The 22,189-nt window shown below is 30.1% G+C and overlaps 3 protein-coding genes across 3 annotated transcripts; 1 reads left to right on the top strand and 2 right to left on the bottom strand.

Annotated features, from left to right (window-relative positions):
* Window positions 1–745: 745 nt before the first annotated feature.
* LOC140181501 (uncharacterized) lies at window positions 746–6,349 on the bottom strand. Its single transcript, XM_072225128.1, has 5 exons — window positions 6,249–6,349; window positions 2,165–2,663; window positions 994–1,738; window positions 897–903; window positions 746–812 (listed from the first exon to the last, which is right to left on the bottom strand). The coding sequence occupies exons 1-5, from the start codon at window positions 6,347–6,349 to the stop codon at window positions 746–748; spliced, it is 1,419 nt and encodes a 472-aa protein (XP_072081229.1).
* A 328-nt stretch (window positions 6,350–6,677) lies between these two features.
* On the top strand, window positions 6,678–12,148 carry LOC112770578 (amino acid permease 3-like). Its single transcript, XM_025814915.1, has 6 exons — window positions 6,678–6,774; window positions 7,025–7,255; window positions 7,818–7,911; window positions 8,662–8,876; window positions 10,802–10,935; window positions 11,513–12,148. The coding sequence occupies exons 1-6, from the start codon at window positions 6,678–6,680 to the stop codon at window positions 12,146–12,148; spliced, it is 1,407 nt and encodes a 468-aa protein (XP_025670700.1).
* A 5,159-nt stretch (window positions 12,149–17,307) lies between these two features.
* On the bottom strand, window positions 17,308–19,704 carry LOC140181500 (serine/threonine-protein phosphatase 7 long form homolog). Its single transcript, XM_072225126.1, has 6 exons — window positions 19,636–19,704; window positions 19,106–19,179; window positions 18,869–19,013; window positions 18,278–18,589; window positions 17,882–18,184; window positions 17,308–17,580 (listed from the first exon to the last, which is right to left on the bottom strand). Exons 1-6 carry the CDS (start codon window positions 19,702–19,704, stop codon window positions 17,308–17,310), a joined length of 1,176 nt encoding a protein of 391 aa, XP_072081227.1.
* Window positions 19,705–22,189: the final 2,485 nt, after the last annotated feature.

Genomic DNA, 22,189 nt, shown 5'->3' with positions numbered 1-22,189 from the left:
CAATTTTACGCTAAAATTTATACAAAAAGGCTAATAAAAATTTATCGATAACCTAGTATCTTACTAACTTTATTAGAAAAGCAATTGGCATATGATGTTGTGCTCCTTGTTACACATTTCATCTCAAATCTGAAAACAGAGTTATAGATAAATTAGTTATATCTACAGTAAATATTTATACAAAAGTGTAAATCATAACATGCTATTAAAATGAAAATAATATTATTCTTACCTAAATATTATTAAAAACTTCTTTGAACACGACATTTGTTGTTGATGACTTTGGATTGCCGTCTTCGTCTAGAAATAAATCCCTGAGGCCACTGCGACCCTTAACTCTTGACAAAGCAAGATAAAGTTGTCCATAGGTGAACACTGATTTTGGCAAGTAAAGTCCTACATGTGATAATGATTGATCCTGATGACTCTTGTTAATGGTCATTACAAAGCATACTGTTAATGGAAATTGTCTCTGTTGGAACTTAAATGACAACCCTGAATCTGAAGGGATCAAGTTCATTCTTGGAATGTACACTTTATCTCTAATATTTCTACCGGTCACTACCGTCGCTCCAATTACGTTACTGCCAAGTTCGTTAACTATTAATCTTGTCCCGTTACATAAACCTGAAGTCTGGTCTATGTTTCGCAATAGCATTACAGCGATTCCTAGCTTCAAAATCAACTTATGATTGGGTAGCCCCGAACATTTGATATCATTTAGGAACTCTAGTGTGAACTACTCTTATTGTACATGTTCGTTCTCATCAGCTTGGCATGTTGTTTCAGAACTCAAATACTCATTTTCCATCCTTAAAAAGATTGTCAAGACAAAATTATTTACCTTGTCAACACTCTCAAGCGTGGGTGCAAGAATTACCCTACTATGAAAATACCTGTAATCTGACATGTTTTGCAACAAATTTGGAGAGAGAGGGTCATCAGTAGTTGTAATCAATAGATTATCTGAAATTTCAATTTCTGATTCATCACCAACAACAGAACCAATATTTCCATTTTCAATATCAAGTATCCAATTAGCAAGTCTCTTCATTTCACCTTCATCTTGATCTGAAGAAGATATTAGAAGCCTCATGTTCGTATGCAGTTTCAGAACCTTACAAAACGACCACAAATGAGATGAGTTAACAGTTGTTGTCAATATATCGTGTCTACTCCCTTTCGGAACCACCAGAAATATCTGTTTGAAATTACCTCCTAGAGCAACAACCTTACTACCAAATGGTTGATGTGTCTTATGTTGATTGGTAACTGACATAAGATCCCTGAGCGTCCGATCAAGTGCTTCAAAGCACATTTTATTGAGTATTGGAGTTTCATCCCAAATTATTAAGCTACTTTGGATGAGCAACTCAGCCTTCAAACTGCCATACTTGATGTTGCAAGTAGATTCATCAGTAATTGTAATGGGTATTGAAAATCTAAAATGAGTCATTCTGCCACTAGGTAGGAGTAAAGACGCAATTCCACTGGATGCGACATTTAAAACAATCTTTCCTATAGACCGAATAGCAGAAGAAAGTCCATTCCAAATAAATGTCTTACCACACCCACCATCCCCATAAACGAAGTAAAAACTACCAGAGTCTGTAATAACAGCATTGAGTATCTCATCGAATACTAATCTTTGCTCATGAGTCATCTTTTGTTCTGTATATAAGTTTGTATGAGTCAACTCTTTTGTGTCATATGCTAACTCCTCCTCTATTAGCTTATTCTAAAAAAGGCAAACATCAGACATCTCAGGATATGGCACTGATTGATAGTCTCTTAAAGATTTCGTATTGCTATTGAGTATCTTCTCAATCTCAATAAGAAAGAGGTTTTTCAATTCATCATCAGTCATGTTTAGTCCTAACAAAAATACATGGTGATTTTTATAAAATATTTAATAAGTAATTTCAAAATAAAACTATTAATATTATTAATAAAAATAAAAATAATAAGAGAATACAATTTTGATATAAAAAAGACATAGTAAAATATCTTAGTTTTTTAAAATTTTTCTCCTCTCATATAGTATTCCATCAGCTAATAATGTCCAAGTTGCATTTCAAACACACTCTGAGTTGCTAATACTATTAGATATCAGTAGTATCGCAAATAATTTTCTCAATTGATGACCAGATGCAAGTTCAGCTACCTCATTAATAGCTGTAATTAATTCCCTATCATCGCACAGTAGTCCCATGGAATAGCAAGTATCTTGGAAGCTAGAATATGTAATTCCATTAACTGTCCTAATAGACTCATATGTTATGCAACCTCTCTGAACAGCTAACAAAATTCTCATATAATAAATATCACCTGCACTCGGTGGAACATAGTTTAACTTCCCGATAGAATACTCTCTTTTGCGTAGATGCCATTCCCTTACTTTTCTATCATAAACAAATTGATTTGAAAACTCAGCATATGTCAAAATTTGACCTGATTCAAATTTTTTATTGGCCTCCATCCATATTAAGAACATCGTACATTTTTCTTCTTCTTCTTCCACAATTTTTTCAAGATCGTCATCGTTTTTAAAGATGATATTTTGCTCTCCATGCAAATAAAAGGTTAATCTCATCACTGAAGGCCACCTCTGATGAATATCATAAGCTAAAGTTCTCCATACAGCCTCACATGCAGACAAATATCTGCAATCATAAATTTGTTTGATCTCATCAATAACCTGAGCATCCTCTCCATTGGATTTACATTTTTTTTAAAATAAGCTAATGCAAATTTTAAATTTTTAAATAAAATCTTTTGATTAAATGTTCGTTGTTCATTAGGAATATAGGAATTTGTTAATTTAAAAATAATTTTTATTAGTTTCGTCATAAATAGTATCAATCCTATTATTTGTTGATAAAAATAAATAAAAGTAAATACAATATAAAAATTAATAACCTTATAAATTACGTAAATTTAGAAAAAATATTTAAAAAGAGAGAAAAAATAAAAGTATTTCTATTGTGCAGAAACAGTCTAAAAGATAACAATGTAAATTGAGTAAAGAGAATATTTATAAATGTGGCAAGTAAAAAAATTAAATTTTAAAATTGAAACCATTAAGAAGTCACTTAATTAAGAATTAGTATTAGAATTTCAAATTTCAAATTTTTAAATAAAGTTTCCTAATTAGCTAGTACAAATTTTAAATTTTTAAATAAAATTTCTTAAATTAATTCAATTTTGTTGAAACAACATTAGAAACATAATTAAGTATAGAAGAATGTCAAATTAAAATTTTTTTTTAAATAATATAAATAACCTCACATTTTAATAAGACTGGTAATTCTGTTTACTTTAATATAATCTTCTGTAATTAGCATAGTAGCTTATAAATTATATAAAATTTTAAAAAATATTCTCAAACTCAATTGCTTACTTAAAAGTAAAAAAAAAAAAGTATATTTGAATTTAAATTTAAAATTGTAAACATAATACTTTAATTGAAAATTATAATTAGATTTTTTTAAAAATAAGTACACACTAAAAATTAATAACTAACTTAATTGTATTAACAATAATTCATATGAGAAATTTATAACGTTATGATATTAAATATTAAATTAGAAATTAATAAAATATCAATGGTGTGAATTAAATTAAAAATAGAATCACAAGTAATAACCAAATAATTTCAATTTATATTTAAAAAAATTCTAAATTTCAAACATAAAAATCGAAAAGAACCAAAAGAAAAATAACAACTCAAGAAAAGACAATGTTTTCACCAAAACAAACATATGCTTGGCATTATTCTATTAGATAGACTCTAAAAGGGATTCCAAAATATGTACATCCAAATTCTCAAGTTTCATTCTCAATCTTGATCTTCTTGCAAGTTGAGGTATCTCCTTGCACCTTCAAATCTTCCGACTCCGAGGATAGTCGCTTAGTTAGTGTAATAGCATTTTCCAACACTTTGGACTCATCATTGTCCGCAACTTTATTGGAGAATTCAACCAACAAATTCTGTACAAAATACTACATTAAATTAAAGACTTCCTTCTCACCTTTGATTTTATCTCAATAATATTTTTTGAATAAAATAAGATATAATTTTGAGAAAACAAATAAACAAAAAATTCATTTTTTGAACAAATACCTTAACACCTTCTACTTTTTCCCCTTCAATGATTGAAGATGTCTTTGAAGTTGGAAGCAAACTATCGGTATAGTCAACATCCTAAAATTATAATTAGTTATTAATTATGATTTATAAATTAGATGCTACTAATGACCAAAAAAGAGAAAAATAAGCAAAATAAATAAAAAATAATTATATTTAAAAAAGTAGCTACCAATAAAATAATATCAAATTATATATATTTTTTATATTTTAAAATTTAAAAATTAATAATAAAATTAAAACGTCAAACACAATTTAAAAAAATTAATAATTAATTAATTAATTAATTATTTTAAACTCATAAAAAATTAACTACAGAAAGAATGCTTTCTATTAAAAATTTTTTAAAAAAAAAATTAAATACTTTTTTTCAAAATCAATCCGAATTGATTTTTCAAAAAATTTAAATATTATTAATAAAAAAATGTTGCCTTTGAATAAAAAGGTTTGTTACCTATTAATAATATTAATAAAAATATTCATAACAAAATAAGTTAAAGTAACAATTTAAAAAATAAAAATATCAAAATTTATAGATTTATAAAAATAAATATATGATTACCCATCATTAATCTTTAATTTAATAATAGAGTATTTAGTAGATTTGTCATCTTTTTCAAGAGTTCTCTCACTCTCAATTTCAGCAAGATATCCAACATCTGAAATGATTTAAAATAAAAAAAATTGTTGTCAATAAAATAAATAAATTTATAAATAAATTATACTTTTTTTAAAATAATAAACTTACCAACTAAATAGGTGTAATCGTACCTAAGAGTATTGAGAGTGTCAAAACTCACAAAATTAAATCCATATCGTGGGATACTTGACTACTTATTTGGTAAGATATTCTTTCCCTGAGCAAATTTACGAATCGAGACACAAGAACCCTCTTAACCGAGATGTGTATTTTTTCTCCCTAGAATTGATAAACAAAAATCAAAGAACAATTAGATGTGGATAAACAAACAAATTTAAAATAAAATAAGAAAATATTAATAGAAAATTCACGTCTTCATCGAGTCAAACCATCTCAATTGAGTATGGTAACGAAGAATTTTCGTAACTTGGTAGTGTCCATAACCGTATCACTCTTATACGTGCACAGAAATTGTTGATTGTAGGATTGATTTCTGCGATTTTGTGAATACCAGCCACTAGAGAAATTTTAGATGTTGGATGTATGTAAAGAAAGAGTTTGATATACTTTAAATTGTGGTATTATACATATCTCATAATTTATACTTTTATAGTTGTCTCATAGCTAAAATTTTTTAAATTTGATTGGCTTTAATTTAAATTTAAATTAAATTTACAGATAAAGTAAATAAATATATTAACAATTTTTAAAATTCTAAATTAACGTAATTTACGTATGTAGCTGCAATTTTTTGAAAAAAATTTACAAAAATTTAAAAAATAGTGCTAAAAGAATCAACACATTTTTTAAAAATAGTGTTAAAATTAAAAAATAATAACCTAAGTAAATCAATTTAAAATTTAAAAAATAACAACCTAAGTACAATAACCTGAGATTTAAATTAAAATAACAACTTAAATAAAATAATTTAAAATTTAAAAAATAACAACCTAAGTATAACAATTTAAACGAATAATTTAAAATTTGAACATAACAACCTAAGCAAATAATAATTTATAATTTATAAATATAAAAATTTCTAATGACAATACCTAAACAAATAAACTCTCTAAGTCAGCATATGAGCTCTCATATTATTATAAATATAAAGATAAAGATAAAGATAAAGTAGAATTTTAAATTTTACCCTAATTTTCCTTATCTAACAAAGACTATTTTAAAAGAAATTCACTCTATGCCCAAGAAGCTAAAGCTAAGATAGATAGATTCAGCTAAGAATTACCTGCGTTTCTCTAACTACTTTTCCTTCGAAATATCTATCCACATTCAGCTTCTTCCCCCAATAACTTTTTCCCTCCCATAACTAAATTGCCATTTTTTTTCCACACACGTTTTATTTAATTCTACAAAAGTGTTTTTGGATGATATAGCATCACCAGTGCGCATCGTCCCCAACTCCTTCATCAGCTGTAATTTGTTTGCCGTGGGTCGCGTCCCTACCTCCTGGCGTCAAAGCCCTTCCAGCGTCTTCTCCCCCAACCCAGTCCAATAAGGCCTCCTCTATATGCATTTGATTTTTTCCTGTTAAACTCATCAATCATCATAACTGCATGATATTGTGCATTCCGAATCTTCCTCGCGAGAAACAACCCATCCCACAAAATTCTCACTCCCCTTTATGACCGCAACATTACAAGCGCCATAGCTAGAATTTTCGGCAAGTTTGAGCGAATCAAATTTGGAAAATACTTCTGTAGTGCGGAGACAATCGACACGGAAAAAGATAACGTATAACACACAAACCCTTGATTACCACCAAACCCTGCACTGTATCTCTTTCCTATTTAATTCCCTTTTACACTTATTAATTATTAGTTCTAAGGTAGAATAGTTATATTTAAAGTCTCCAACATGCATAACACACAAGACATGATTACTGAAATCTCTTCCGCCGCCACAACAATCACCGTTAGCCACCATCAAGATGGCTCACTTTATGATGACGACGGCCGCCCAAAACGAACAGGTAATAATAATACAAATCAAATTAAACCAATCCATGTATGTTGTTATTATCATCTCTTCCTTTTCTTTTTTTTTTTTAATAAGAAAATCATAGAAGAATAATCGAAGCTGTTATTGATTATATACGAAGAGGTTTAATTTCAATGGTGTTTTATTTTAAAAAGCTGTAAATAATGTTATTAACTTACATATTAATTATTCAAATGGATATAATTTTTTATGATATTTGATCTATATTATATTTGGTGCAGGAACCATATGGATGACAAGCTCATATATAATAACAGCAGTAATTGGATCTGGAACTTTATCCTTAGCATGGTCCATAGCACAACTAGGTTGGAGTGGTGGCCTTGTTGTTATGATCTTCGGTCTCGTCACCTTGTACACTTCACATTTTCTTGCCAATAGTTATCGTGCTGGGGACCCCATCACTGGCAAAAGGAACTACACGTACATGGAAGCGGTTGAAAACATTCTAGGTAAGTACAAACAAAATTAAATTATACATGGATTTTATATTTACAAGCAGATCTTTTTCAATCTGAGGATGCATTTTGAGGAGATATAGATGAACTTATGTGTTTTTTGTTAATTGCAATCACATATTCACGTAATATTAAAAATGACACATGCAACATGAAAATGTATATTTAATTTGGTATTTTCTTATGATAGATTTAATTGTATAAGTGTAATTTAAGGTGTTTATTTTGATTGTACATTGATTGAAACAATGTCTATCTTGACACAATTACAAAGAAATATAAGGATGTTCTAAATTTGATGATATTAGTATGAATTTTGCTGTGACTAGATAATTTATTTAATGATTAAAAAGCATAGTGATATTTTGTTGTTGTAGTTGTATTTAAAAAATAGAATAATATTAACTACGGATAAAGTATTATGATTTAGTGATCATATATATTTCATTATAAAGTGTTTTGAAAAATAGGAAACTAATTTATGATAGCAAATATAATACATTGAAAATTAAATATTCCCATAAATAATATTAGATATGTCATAATTATTCTACAGGAGGAAAAAATTCCATTTTTTGTGGAATAATACAGTATGCAAATCTTTATGGAACTTCAATAGGATATACAATTGCGGCCGCCATCAGTATGATGTGAGTTCAGTTAACCCTTACGTTTATTTTTGAAATCTTTAAAACTTTGAAATTAATTTCATTTGGTCAATTTGTATGTATATATATACTAATATACTTTGAATGATAATTATTAAAAAAAAAAAGTCCATTTTAATGATTTAAAACGATGAGCCATAAGTTGAAGTAATTTGGCACTTTTTCTTCTAATGGATTTTAAATTTTATGGATAAAAATTGGAAGGTTGAGCTTTATTTTTTTCGTAAAAAAAAAAACTAATTTCTCATAGTAGATTAATTTGCTAAGCTCAAATCAATTAGTCATATTTCACTAGATTTTAGATAAATCTCTGCTAATTTTTAGCCACAACAAGTCAATAAGAATTTTTAAATTGCACTCCATACTAATTAATTATCATTAATTAGTAATTATTTAAATTTTATTTTTAAAAAAATACAAAATTAATGATTATTAATTGCAATTATTTAAAATTAGCTAATTAAAAGATATTTTACCTATATTTTTTTAGCCTAATTTATATTTGTTGTTAGTAAATAATGATACATATCTAATCCAGTATTCTCATTTATACTAATAGTAAATTAAACTCTTAGATAATATTAGTAAAATAAATAAATATAATCTAGTTAAAAGAAAATTCATGTATTGTCTTTTATTAAAATTACTTGAATCTTAACATAACTATTCAGAAGTTATAAAAAAGACGGTTATAGTTGAAATTGATTACAATTTATTGGCTTTGATTGGCAGGGCAATCACAAAGACAAATTGCATACATTTCTCACATGCAAAAAAAACATGCCATGTTTTTGGCAATCGTTATATAATATGGTTTGGGGTAATCCAACTTGGATTTTCTCAAATTCCTAATTTTCACAAAATGAGATGGCTTTCAATACTTTCGTCAATTATGTCCTTCACTTATTCCTTAATTGGTCTGGCTCTTGGAATTGCTCAAGTTTCAGGTTATATTTAACTTCTTTCTCTATTTGAATTTGCTTAATACAACTAACACTCTCTATTGTTGAACACAAAATCATTATATGCATTAATGAATAAAGGTTTAATTTGGTGGTATTTTATATTCTAGTCACTAAAATTTAAAAAATTATCAATTTTATTTTTATTTTTGTAATATTCTATAAATGGTTTTAGTATGTGACTAGTTAACTATTATTGTTTTATGGGAAGTGCTAGGTAAATAATGACTTTCTTGAATAATATGAACAACTACCAATCAAATAAAAATATACTATACCTCCAAATTACTCACCTAAATCTTAATATTAAAATAATAATTCATACACCTAGTAAAATGAACATCCGATATATCTATTGTTCACATTGTTTAATATTTTTATTGTCTACCTATACTTTTCCTTGTTTTATTTACATGTTGAGTGATATATTTACATGTTATTTTTTGCTATACATTAATAAAATAATATAAAATTGATCATAAAGACTAAAATTAGTACTTTAAAAAATTTGGGACTAAAAATAAAGCACAAATGCAATCTCAAAAATCAAGGTGTTGTTAAGGTGGCTATAATCCCTCTAAATTTATTTAAAAAAATTAGTACTATTAGTTTATTATTATTATACTCTATATATATATATATATATATATATATATATATATATATATATATATATATATATATATATATATATATATATATATATATATACTGAATTTCCCACTCCATCCTGTGCTACATCGAATCAAAAGATTAATCCAGTTGGAGCCTGACAGGCCATAACCCAGAGAAAAGATTCTTACTCCGAAGCGAGATGAGAATCCCACTTCTGTGTCGTGGGACTTGTAGCTCGCTTACACGAACTTAATTTCGTTTCCGGGTTTTTGAAAAAAGTCGACTGGATAGAGTCGAAGACGGGATCCCACCTTATTCTCAAACCTGGTGGCTCGGTGTTCCTTCGCGCCACCTGTAGTGGGTAGAGAAAAGGATGAAGCTGCTTTTTTTAGGGCAGAAAGATGCTAACTCGGTTTCGCGAAGGACCTAGCAACCTCTATTTAGTTACGGAAATCAGTCTTAGGATTGAGACCGATAGGAAGAGGTATGAGATCACTCTTTCCTTGGGATCGAGCTCCATAAAAATGGTCCCGAGGTCCCGAGCTCACATTAGTTCTTCAGTGGGTGAGTTTTACATTTATCATAGCTCTATCTATATATGTATGTTATAGATTAAATATATTTTAGTATAGTAGACACTAAAAAATATTTATATATTAATAACTTAATATATATAAATAATAATGTGTATTATAATATATTAGTAGTAGTTAACAAATAAGATTAAAAAAATAAAAGCATATAAATATATAAATAATTAAAAAATTATTGGAAAAAAATAGGTTTGGATTAACGTAGAAAAACAACAATAAATTTTTTTTTTGATTTTTTCTATGACAACCATAACAATTGAATAGAGTTTTTTAACAATAAGAATTATTAAAACCACACTTTGAAATAAGATGAAAGACGAATTTTTAGCAAATTATATAATTATATATGTTAAAAAAGAGAATGCTTCAAATTTTATTTTAGATGATAAATTGATAATTTTAGTTATATGAAATATCACAGAACAAATTTAAAATTACTAAAATTCTAAAGTATGTAGTTAAATGTTAATTTTTATACAATATAATTATTAATTTTGATCTATATACTATAAATTATATTTTATTAATTTTTTATTATGTTATATTTTAATTTATTTTGTATTTAATTTGCCTTCTTTTCGTATAAAATTTTTGAACGCATCACTAGTTATGATAATAATAGAAGATAAAAAGTAATTTATGATTTGAAAACATTTGATAATTTTGTTGCCTAATATTTTGTTTGTTTGGATCTTAAAACAGAAAACCGTGCTTTCAAGGGTACCATAGCAGGAGCTGAAGCAGAAACACACGCCAAAAAAGTGTGGGCAATATTTCAAGCTCTTGGCAACATAGCCTTTGCATATTCCTTTTCTGATATTCTCATTGAAATTCAGGTATACTCTTTTTTCTATTTCCTAATCATTAGTTTTAAAATAAATGCCGCTCCATTAATACATTGGGAAAAAAATGTATTTAAACACAAAAACAAAAAAAAAATATAAGGAACCAATATAGTAATCAACCAAATAAATGTATGTATTTAAACACAACTGTATTCTAAATATATTAGTTATACAAAAAATGCTATGTACACAAAAAATTAGTTTTGGTGTAGAATTTAGATCATTTAAAATAAAGAGATTAATAAAATATTAAAATAATAAAGTAAAGAGTTAATTACTATTTAATTTATAACTCTCATTATATGTGAGTCTTATTTTATTATTTTATCATTTTTTTATTTTGGATAAATTTAATCTTTTTTTATATAAATACATGTATTGAAAATATGTATTGTTTAACTTATCTTTAAAGTATATTTTATATTTTAATATATATTTTATACAAATAACTAATTTTTTTATACATCTAATATTATTGTTATTCAATATACTAACTTGGTTAAAAGATTTAATTTTAAAAAATAATAATTTTTTTTTCTCACATGTAAATTAATGACTGACTAAACAGGATACCATAAAATCTCCATTGGAAGTAAGAACAATGAAGAGGGCCACAAATTTAAGTATTGCAACGACCACAACATTCTATGTCCTTTGTGGGTGCATAGGTTATGGTGCATTTGGAAATTCAACACCAGGAAACTTACTCACAGCATTTGATAAACCATTTTGGCTTGTTGATATTGCAAATTTAGCACTAATCATTCAACTGGTGGGAGCATACCAAGTTTATTCCCAACCCCTCTTTGCATTTGTTGAAGAACGGACAACTAAAAAATGGGAAATAATTGGAAAAGAACACAAAGTTCAAATCCCATTTTTACCCTCATACAACCTAAACATATTTAGAATAATTTGGAGATCATTGTATGTTGTGGTAAGCACTCTTATAGCTATGTTAATTCCGTTCTTTAATGACATATTAGGAGTGATTGGGGCATTAGGGTTTTGGCCCTTATCAGTTTATTTTCCAGTGGAAATGTATATCAAACAGAAAAAGATTCCAAAATGGAGTGGGAGTTGGATTCTTTTGCAAAGTTTGAGTATATTCTGTCTCCTGGTAACATTTGCTGCACTTGTTGGGTCTATAGTTGGTGTCTTACTTGACCTTAAGACATATAAACCATTCAGTGCTAGCTTGTAGATCAAATCTCTTCATCCAACATTCTATATTAATTACTTTCTAGTTGTATTTTTTATTAACTAATTTTTATTATTACTGGACTGTAATTCTATTAAAATATTAATCATTTTCTTGATCACTTCTCATTCTTATTTTGTTTTGATTATTTATTTATTTACTTTAGTTTAATAATTTTTTTCTTTTATAAGATACTAAATAATAAGGTCTATTATAAAAAAATTAATATTGACATAGTTTGACAAATTAATAATATTTAAATAGTAATAATCAAAATTATTTTTAAACATGTAAGCTAGTGCACTCCAGACAAATTATTTTTAAAAGTTAACCTACTATCAAAAGTGATAAGGTAAATTAACTTTATTTATTATTGTTATTATTTTTTTTTTGTCATGCGCTGAACAAACAAACCGGCACTAACAAAAAAAACTAATTCGCTCGTTTAACAAAGGACTATCTTTACACCAGAAAAGTACTCAGATTTGATCGAATTTTTTCATTATTCTGTTATTGTTAATGTGATGTCTTCAAGCATTTTCACTGTTTTGTTTGCTAGCAGGTGCTTCCACTATTGTTCTGTCTAGCCACAGGTTTTGACGCTCTTGAACCCACCCTATTCCACCTCTACCATAAATGGACCTTCAAGCCCGAAAAATTGCTGCCATAGAAAAGGAAGAGGCTGTCTATCGTCGCTGCTGGTTGGCTAACTCCAAACGTAAAACTGATTCTGTAGAAGAACCCGGTCTCTATGAAGGCGCCATGAGATGACGAAGCAGTCAAAGCATAAAATACATGACAGTTACAACAAGTCCATTATCTTTTATTTCAAATTATACTCAACGTGTACGTAATAGAATAAAAAATTAAAATACAATTATATTTAAACAATTATTGGTATTATTTTTTATTAATTTATTCAAAAAATAATTAAATTTTAAAGTTAATTGGTATAAAATATTACAGATATAAAACTAAGAAAAATTTTTATTTGTATAAAAATGAGCCTAATAAATAATTATTCTATTTAATATATAATTAAGAGTATTTCTTTTTTTGCCAACAAATTATAGTTCAAATGACATAGTCTCTATATTCACCTAAGAGTTGGTAAAAAAAAAAAAGAATACTTCTTTTTTATATTAATTTTTTTAAATTATTTTACATACAATATAAAAATAAATAAATATAATATTTATTGAGTAGACGCAGTTACGTAAAAAAATTTTATTGTCATAATATTTGAACCAAAGAAAAGAAAGTATTATTTTAAGAAAAACTAATAATATATTTTTAATAATATTCTTAATACAAAATATTAAATTTTAAATATTTTTTAAATAATATATATTAACTAAAATAATATAATTATCCCAAATAATATATTATAAATATAGTAAAATGACATATTTCAATAAAAAAATTGTTAATAAAAAATTATATGAATTTTTGTTTCGCACAAAATAAAATTGTTATATGTTTGTTTGCATTTTACGTTGTATATATATTTTTTTAATTAAATTAGTATAATACAAAATCTTTTATCATTTTATTCATATTTAATGTTTTAATTTTATTTCTCACAAAATAAAATTATATATATATAACATAAAATTTTGTATCATTGTATTTATATTTAATATTATAATTTTATTCACATAAAATAAAATTTATTTAAATTTTAATATTATATACATAATATATATATAACACAAATTTTTTTATTATTGTGTTTATATTTAATATTATAATTTTATTTTACACAAAATAAAATTTATTTAAATTTTAATATTATATACATAATATATATTTAATATTATTTTTTTAAGATTTTAATATATCTTTTTTTCTAGATTTAGTACATGAATTTTTAACTTATTTTTTATGTATTATTTATTTTAATTCTAAAGTCCAATAATTTTTTTTGTGTACAGACATGTTGTTTTTAATATTTATATAGTATTTTTTATTTTGAATTTCAGTCTAATATTTTAGATTTACAACAAAAATATAAAATTTGTAAAAAAATAATTAACCTGATTAACAGGTTACCTTTTTAAATTCAGACCATTCAAATAAAATATAATAAATAAAGAGTTCAGATTTAACGAATTCACAAGGTGTGCAACACTCCATACTTAACAAGGAGCGTTTAAGGATGAGCCATTACTAAAACGGCCTACTTAAAATATTATTTTGTTTTATTTTTTCTATTTTATTCTATTATTATAATAATAATAATAATAATAATAATAATAATAATAATAATAATAATAATAATAATAATAATATATTATTATTATTATTATTATTATTATTATTATTATTATTATTATTATTATTATTATTATTATGCATACAAAAAGTGATTTTTTTTTATTTTCTAATTTTTCAAGTAATAAAATTAAAATAAAAGAACACATAATTCAATTTATGAAATGACATTGAAACTCAATAAATTGACAAGAACATAATCCATTAATCCTAACTTATAATTGAAATGCTAATCATTATACATCAATGCTACAATTCAACATGTTAATTGTTATTCGGATTAGAAGCAAATAAAGCCATCTCATGGACCAGATTAAACTTGAAGTTAAATTTGAACTCAAATATTAAATAAGTTGAATTCAAACATGGATAAAGTTAAATTATTAGCTCGTGAAAAATATATTTTATTATAATTATTTAAATTAATCTACATATTATGTATTTTATATTTTTAATTTATCAATAATTAATAACATATAATTTTATGCATATACATAATGATAACGTTCATAATTGTTAAATATACGGGAGTGTATCATTTTTTATTTTTGTCATATTAAAATTATAATATCTTTGTTCATTTTATTATATGTTGAATAAATGACGATGAATTACAATGTGATAAGTCTTAATTTATTTAGGATAGAAAAGAACAACATATATACCTATATATTAATATTTTTATATAAAATTTTATAGTCATCTTTTTATATATATAATTTTGAGAAAAAATATAAACTATAATCCATAATTAAAAATATGTCATAATTTATTTAAAATTTAATTTTGATACATTGTCAGTGTAAAGTGTTTTTGTACGTGTATTTAATGACGTAACGTGTAACAACCCAAGTTTTCAAAAAATTAAATGATGAGTTATTTATAATTTATTATAATTATTGAGAATTTTATTTTTTTTAAAAAAAATATTTTTACTGATGATAATTAAATAGAATTTCATGATAATTAAATAGAATTTCATGATAATTGAAATGTAAATTAATTAGAATTTATTATAATTTTTATTATAATTGAATGTTTCACATAATTTCAGTAATTGAAAAATAAGAAGGAATTGTATAATTTAATCTAAGTTATTTTTATTACGAATAATTTATAATTTAATTTGAGTTCCTTATTTTAAGAAAATAATATGTTAAGAATGATTAAATTGATTTATAAATATTGAGTTTAAGCTAATTAATATTCTTGTGTAATTTTATTACAATTAGTTATTTTATAAATTGAAATTAAAATTTCGGTGATAGAAGAATGATGAAAACCTATATCATTTAATTTGAATAATTATATTAAATTTAAACTATATTTTATAAAATTATAATTAATATGTTTATTTTATAATTTAAACTAAAAAAAATTAATTGAACTTAGTAATATGTTGATAAATAGTGTTCTTAAATATTTTTTTGGACAATTTACAGAAATAAAATGATTGAAGAAAAACTTTACGCAAATATAACATTGGCAATTTCCAGACGCAAATGCAACAAAAGCAACTGTATATAATCCGCTACACCCTGTAGCGGAACTCAATTGCACGTAATCCGCTATAAGGTATTGCGGATTATGTTGAAGGCTGCATTACTCATAAACTGCTACACCATGTAGCGGTTTATGACCAAAAGGCGTTTGTGCATAATCCGCTACACCCTGTAGCGGATTATGAGTATAGTGGTGATTATATGTTAATAGTAACAACCCATGATGCAAAATGCACGAATTGATACAAAATGTAATCGTCGTTTAATTTGCAATAAGTCGTACAAAAATAATAGCCACCAAGCATTAAGAATAACACATAATAAGTTAACTACATAACTCATACAGATATAACTGTCACAAGTCGTTAACCCTAATAGAAAATAAATAAGTCATAATTCATACAAGGATAATGGTCGGAAATAAGACAATCGGCGCTACTACTGGTCACCATCAACATCATGGTCGCCTCCGAATGGACCAAGTAGGTGTGAGCCTGTGCCACATCGAGTCGAACGCCTAACCTTAGCCGCTCGCCGATCTCCCAGTGGAGCCTCCTGTGGCCCAACTCCAAATGCAGATGGTGGCGTCCCCCCATGCCGAACCAAGTGTCGTACGGGCTGCCTGCTGGCTCATTCAGGTCGACCAGGAGCTGGGTCTCAGGAACCTGGGACGGCACATCCGCTGGCTATGGCCTATACTCCGGAGGGTCGGAAGGGCCGCCTGGAATCGGGCTCTGGTACTGATGAACGTCGTCACCCCGTATGATCTCAGCAAAATTCGCATAGAACTAGGGTCCAGCCAACTGATCGTCCAAATCCATGGTAAAAGAAGTGGTAGCAAGATTGGCTAACAGCTGTGTGCTACACTCATGTAGTACCTGAGAGCTAGATACGTGAGTAAAAGGTTTACCACCCATACTAGCCTCCGTAGTGCCACCAACATGAGTGTCTGTAGGTGCCGACAGGACGATCCAGCCTCGTCATCATGGTGGACGGGAGGTGCTCGTCCACCACGAGCAGCCCGTCGTCTAGCAGTAGATCGACGAAGACGATGATCTGCCTGGCCTCCGTCATCACCACCAACCTGCTCCTCCTGCATCATGTCGTCGAGCCAGTGCCACTCGCGATCAGTGGCACGTGTACCGATGCATCGTCTCCGCTCTACGCGTCTGTTATTCGGCATATCAGATGCTGGAACTCTAGTCGTCGCCTACGACGACCCTCTGAGTATAGCATCATCTGGAACCTAGGTCGGCCTGGGGTTGGCGAAAGCAATCCCTAGTGACAGAATTCTATGTGCAACACGGTGCCACTAGTCCAGGTACTCAGCGATGGACCAGGATCAGAAACTCTCTGAATACTCAACACAGAGCGAACTCGCTCGTCCTAATGCTGATGCCATGTCCTATAGTAAGTGGGAAACCATCTATCTCCACCCCTGCCGTCCTTACTATGAAGATACTCTATGTTGAGCGCTGGCTCAGGCAGATGCTGTACGCCCCCTAGCTGTGGGAAGACCCTGTCTACCTGATGCCACTCAATCACTGCAAAGTATATCAGGCTAGTGATGACCCGCCATAACTGGCTGTGCTCCTCAGTCAGTATCGCCGGATGGATGACTGCCAGTACGTCCAGAGAACCATAAGGCTCCCACACAATCTGATAGATAGGAGGCAAATCAGCATTGTACCAATGTATACATATAAGTGTGGAAAAACAATTAAAATAATGACGAACAAAAACAAAATACTTACATCTCGATGAGTCAGTCAATCCAATGCCAGACGATACTGAATAATCCGCTGTTCCTTCCCATCAGAAGTGGGGAAATATGTGGCTCATCTGAGTTGCAGAAATAGCACGTAAGTATGTAATTTCATATATAGAACGTAATGAACTTGAAAGAATAAGTGAATTAAATTATACCTGGATGCCAGTGAAAAAGAGAAAGCATCAAAACCTGCGGCCTCAGCATGGGGAACCGCCAAAAGATCCATGACTGTAGCAACTGTAGGGGTCCAGCCAAGTTGGTGACGTTTCTGTTCGCCACCCTGCACATGCATCGGTACAGCCACGCCAATGCAGCGGTGCCCCAGCTATAGCTGCCCATGTCGTCAAGTCTCACCACAAAAGGCAACCAGCGAAGGTGGACTCGATTAGCACTCTTGTCTATGAACAGCTGTGTCGACAGAAGCATCATAATATTCGCACGTGCATATATGCGCACGGTCTCCTTCAAAGCATCCGCTGGTAACACACTGAACTGCTCATGAAACCATGTGAACTGGACTGTGTATAACTTTCTCTTATTTGGTGGCGGAAGCTCACCAAATAAGTCCTTGAACCACTCCTATGCCAGTCTGGCCCCCTTGATGTGCAGGTGGAAGTCTGTCATGCACCCGGAAACAGCCTGGCCATCCACGGGCAGCCCGAGCTGGTATGCCACATCCTGGAGCGTGATAGTACACTCTCCGAATGGCATATGAAAAGTGTGGGTCTCAAGCCGCCACCTCTCGATAAATGCGCTTACCAGAGGCTCATCCAACCAGAACCAATGCGTGTCCAGCCTAGCCAGGTGGTACAACCCAGCCCTCTCCAAGTAAGGTATGATCCTATCATGTAACAGCATATTCTTTTGCCTACGGACGCTATACACACATCGAGTTGACTGCATTTTCAAAATAAAGAACACTGGCGTAATTTCTAACAATGACATCACCAACCTATAGCTTATGTTTCTATTCTTAAGCTACTTGGGTTTTAAAATTACTAATTTACCTCTCTACCTTGACTATTAAATGTTAAATGTTAAAGTTTAAATTTCAAATTCTCATTTTCAAACCAAAAGCTAAACCAAGTCTCTATCTAAATAATTAATGAATTACTTCCTTAATATTGAATAAAATATACATTTATTAAAATATTGAAGGAAAATAGAGACGCTTACCTCTTCATCGATGGTTCCGGCTACGTGAGCAACGCTGTCGAGTCGGTACAACTGCCATTCATCCTCCATTCTTCCAAACAACTCAAGAATTTGAATTTTCTCTCCCTTATCTCTACTTTCTCTCTCTAACTTTCTTTCCAAAATCCTTCAAATGATTTCCACTACAGCCTCACGCTGTATATATAATCACCACTATACTCATAATCCGCTACAGAGTGTAGCGAATTATGCACAAACGTCTTTTGGTCATAAACCGCTACAGGGTATAGCGGTTTATGAGTAATGCAGCCCTCAACGTAATCCGCGATACCCTGTAGCGGATTACGTGCAATTGAGTTCCGCTACAGGGTGTAGCGGATTATATACAGTTGCGTTTGTTGCATTTGTGTCTAGAAATTGCCAATGTCATATTTATGTAAAATTTTTTTCAATAATTTTATTTCTATAAATTGTCCTTTTTTTAATAAAATATATTTAATTTTAAAATTATTCTATCCTTCAATTTTATCAAAATATTTATTCATATCTATCATTATCTTTTTATAAAATCTTTAATTTCTAACCTGAATTCAAAAATCCCCAAATTAATTCAGAAACTCTATTTTTTCCAATTCACTAACCCTAACCCCTTATCCCCTTTCCTTTCCTAAATGTAACAATCACACAGAGAGTAGAGAAAGAGATCTGCGAGAAGAAGAGGAAGAAGACGCGCTACTAGTTGCGCCACACCCAGCCGCGTTCAGCCCGCCGTCGCGTCTCCACCGCACCGTGTCGCCCTTGTGCCTTGCCTTCGTCGCCGCTAATCCACCGCCGCTGCTGCCAGGGCCCGTCGCCATCACCGTCGCAGGCAGGAAAGAAGGAAACAGAAATGGGGAAAGAGAGTGAAGAAAGAGCTGCGAATGGAGGAAGAAGAAAAGAGAGGGAGGAGCCGTGCCCTGTTGTCGCTGCCGCAACGCCACTGCGCCGTTGCCCCGTTCCATGGGGTCACCGTTGTCGTCATCCTCGTGGGCTACCTCTGCATGCGTCGTCCTCGCCATCCCATCCATAGAGCCAAGCCCGCGTTGCCGTCGTTCATCCATATCCTGTCGCTGCTGCTACAAGAGTCTGTCGCCGTCGCAAATGAAGAGGACGCTGCCAGCTCTGTCGCGCTTGGTCGTTGTCGAGCTCGCCATCACAGTTCAATCACCATAGAGCTTGAAGAGAAGCGCCACTAATATTACCCGACAGCACCTTCTCCTGCGTTCCCAATTCCATTCTTGAAACTGTAACACTCTAACTCGTGCTCTGCTTCCCGATTTTATTTCTCTACTATATTTTTGTTCCGAATACAATAATATATGTTTCTATTTAGTACTGCCGTCTGTATCCGGAACCATTGATGCACCGCTACAAAGGTAATTGGAATGGGCACGGTTGTCGCTGTTGTTGCTGCCCGGAGGGAGTTGAGGCTACTGTTGCTGTGAACTCAGAATAAGTGGATTTGTCGTGTTTGATTCCCGAGTTCGGTTAATCAAGGTAGGGAATTTATTTTAAAATCAATTGTTTTAATCTATGAATGCCAATAAAGTTTAATGAGTAATTGCAAATAATTTAAAAATATTTTAGGTGACTAATTGATAGGAATAAGCTTGGTTTGAGGTTGTAAAATTGTGGTTTGTTTGGTATTGAGATCAAGTTTTGGTGATATAATTAGTTTATTGAGTTTGGTCATGGCTGAGAATATGATTGGTTTTGTTGTTATAAGTGATTAATTGATAGGATTAATTTTGGTTTAAGGCTATGATTGATATTGGTTTTTTGATTTTGATGGAGTTGTTGAAATCCTGATTTTGTGTGATTGTGATGAATTGGTTGAGTTGTGGCTGTGAAAGGTGATTAAATTAGTGTTGTTAAATTGAAATATGATGAGTTAATTATTGAAGAAATTGTCGTATTGATAATTGTTGAATGGAGTTGGACTTGAGTTTGGTTTCGGATGTTATGAATCTGAGGGAACCCGCATGGGTGGTGAAATCCAATTTTAAGGGTAGATGCTGTCCAATTTTTTGTAAAAATACACGAAAAGTAATTTCAATTTAAAAATCCGATTTATAAGCTTATTTTGAGAAATTATTGACTTGATTTATTAATAATGATTGGTTTGACTCAATAATACAAGATTTGAAAGGTCTGAATTTTATTAAAATAGAAAGTGGTTTAGTTTCAAAGAAAACATTTTAATTACTAAAAATTATTTGATTTCAATTTATTACAGAAAGTCTTGTTTTCAGCTTGATTTATTAGGAAAGTATAAAGTTTTACATTCAGTTTTTTTGACAATAGATTTCGTTTCAAGTTATGATTTGAGTTTGGTTTGTTAAGAGAAAGAAGGAAAGAGGAAAAAGAACACGGCACATGTGATTATGAAATGAATAAAAGGTCACGAGAGGGGTGCTGATGTGAAAATGTTAAGCCGTAGGCTTTATGTGTGAATGATTGTGTATGGAATGGCTTCAGGAGAAAGGGGCACATACTTCAGCTAAAGAATCTGTGTCTGCAAGTACTTGCAGAGGTCATGTTTGGCATACTTTCTCTCAGCATCTGCAAGAAGTAGAAACTTGTAGAGGTTATGCCGCTGGAATGTCTTATCTAACTGGCGAGGTTTATACCGTCCATTTTTTTCTGACGATAATTTAGTTACTATTGGATTCTTTTATTTTTCTAACAATAAATCTAATGGTACTCAATATTTTTCTTGTAGTGACGCCTTTGCCTTTAATTTTCTTTCTTAACCTGCCTATGTTTTCTTTCTTAACAAGGCATTATTCATGCTAAGTATTGATGGATTGTCAATCACAGTTTCATAGAAAAATTGCAGGAGTAGACTTTTAATTTAATTTCTCTAATCCTTTTTAAATTAGATCTAACAGTTTTTTTTCCCTTATACTCGAAATGTCTAAACTTGTAAATTGAAGAATAAAAAACTCTTTCAAGGTATAAGCCTTTTGCATTGCTACACTCCCTTGCCTTGTGAAATTCAAGATATGGTTTATTGAAGATGAAACTAGAGTTAAAATTTACATAAATTGCTACAGTATTTGTTACGGACTGGCAGTCCAGCCCAAGAAGACGTCGGGTCGGGGCACTACCCCACCCAGACCCAAAACCTCCAAAGGACCTCCACGTGTCAGTCTCATGCACCCGACCCGGTGTCCGACCAACTTACCTCCCCAGGTATGCCACCATTCGGGTCGCAGCCCCCAGGGTCAGTACCCGGCGTACCGACCCCAAGTACAGACGACCCGCTCACGTAGAAGGTGACAGCTCTGTCCCCCAACCAAT

Source organism: Arachis hypogaea, chromosome 18 (assembly GCF_003086295.3).
Source record: "Arachis hypogaea cultivar Tifrunner chromosome 18, arahy.Tifrunner.gnm2.J5K5, whole genome shotgun sequence".
Classification (NCBI taxonomy): domain Eukaryota; kingdom Viridiplantae; phylum Streptophyta; class Magnoliopsida; order Fabales; family Fabaceae; genus Arachis; species Arachis hypogaea.
Note: the sequence above shows the minus strand (reverse complement) of the source record. Positions and strands in the feature narration are given on the sequence as shown.

What these genes read in the sequence shown, in the direction of transcription:
- LOC140181501 (XM_072225128.1), bottom strand. Translation starts at nt 6,349, where the DNA reads ATGATTGATGAGTTTAACAGGAAAAAATCAAATGCATATAGAGGAGGC. An exon ending in AAGGGCTTTGACGCCAGGAG is followed by an intron (nt 2,664 to 6,248) that starts GTAGGGACGCGA and finishes TTATGATTGCAG; the next exon opens with ATATTTGTCTGCATGTGAGG. An exon ending in TAATTACAGCTATTAATGAG is followed by an intron (nt 1,739 to 2,164) that starts GTAGCTGAACTT and finishes TGCCTTTTTTAG; the next exon opens with AATAAGCTAATAGAGGAGGA.
- LOC112770578 (XM_025814915.1), top strand. Translation starts at nt 6,678, where the DNA reads ATGATTACTGAAATCTCTTCCGCCGCCACAACAATCACCGTTAGCCAC. An exon ending in CGGCCGCCCAAAACGAACAG is followed by an intron (nt 6,775 to 7,024) that starts GTAATAATAATA and finishes TATTTGGTGCAG; the next exon opens with GAACCATATGGATGACAAGC. An exon ending in TGGAATTGCTCAAGTTTCAG is followed by an intron (nt 8,877 to 10,801) that starts GTTATATTTAAC and finishes ATCTTAAAACAG; the next exon opens with AAAACCGTGCTTTCAAGGGT.
- LOC140181500 (XM_072225126.1), bottom strand. Translation starts at nt 19,704, where the DNA reads ATGGCGACGGGCCCTGGCAGCAGCGGCGGTGGATTAGCGGCGACGAAG. An exon ending in ACATCAAGGGGGCCAGACTG is followed by an intron (nt 18,185 to 18,277) that starts GCATAGGAGTGG and finishes TTTCATGAGCAG; the next exon opens with TTCAGTGTGTTACCAGCGGA. An exon ending in TCCCCATGCTGAGGCCGCAG is followed by an intron (nt 17,581 to 17,881) that starts GTTTTGATGCTT and finishes CCTATCTATCAG; the next exon opens with ATTGTGTGGGAGCCTTATGG.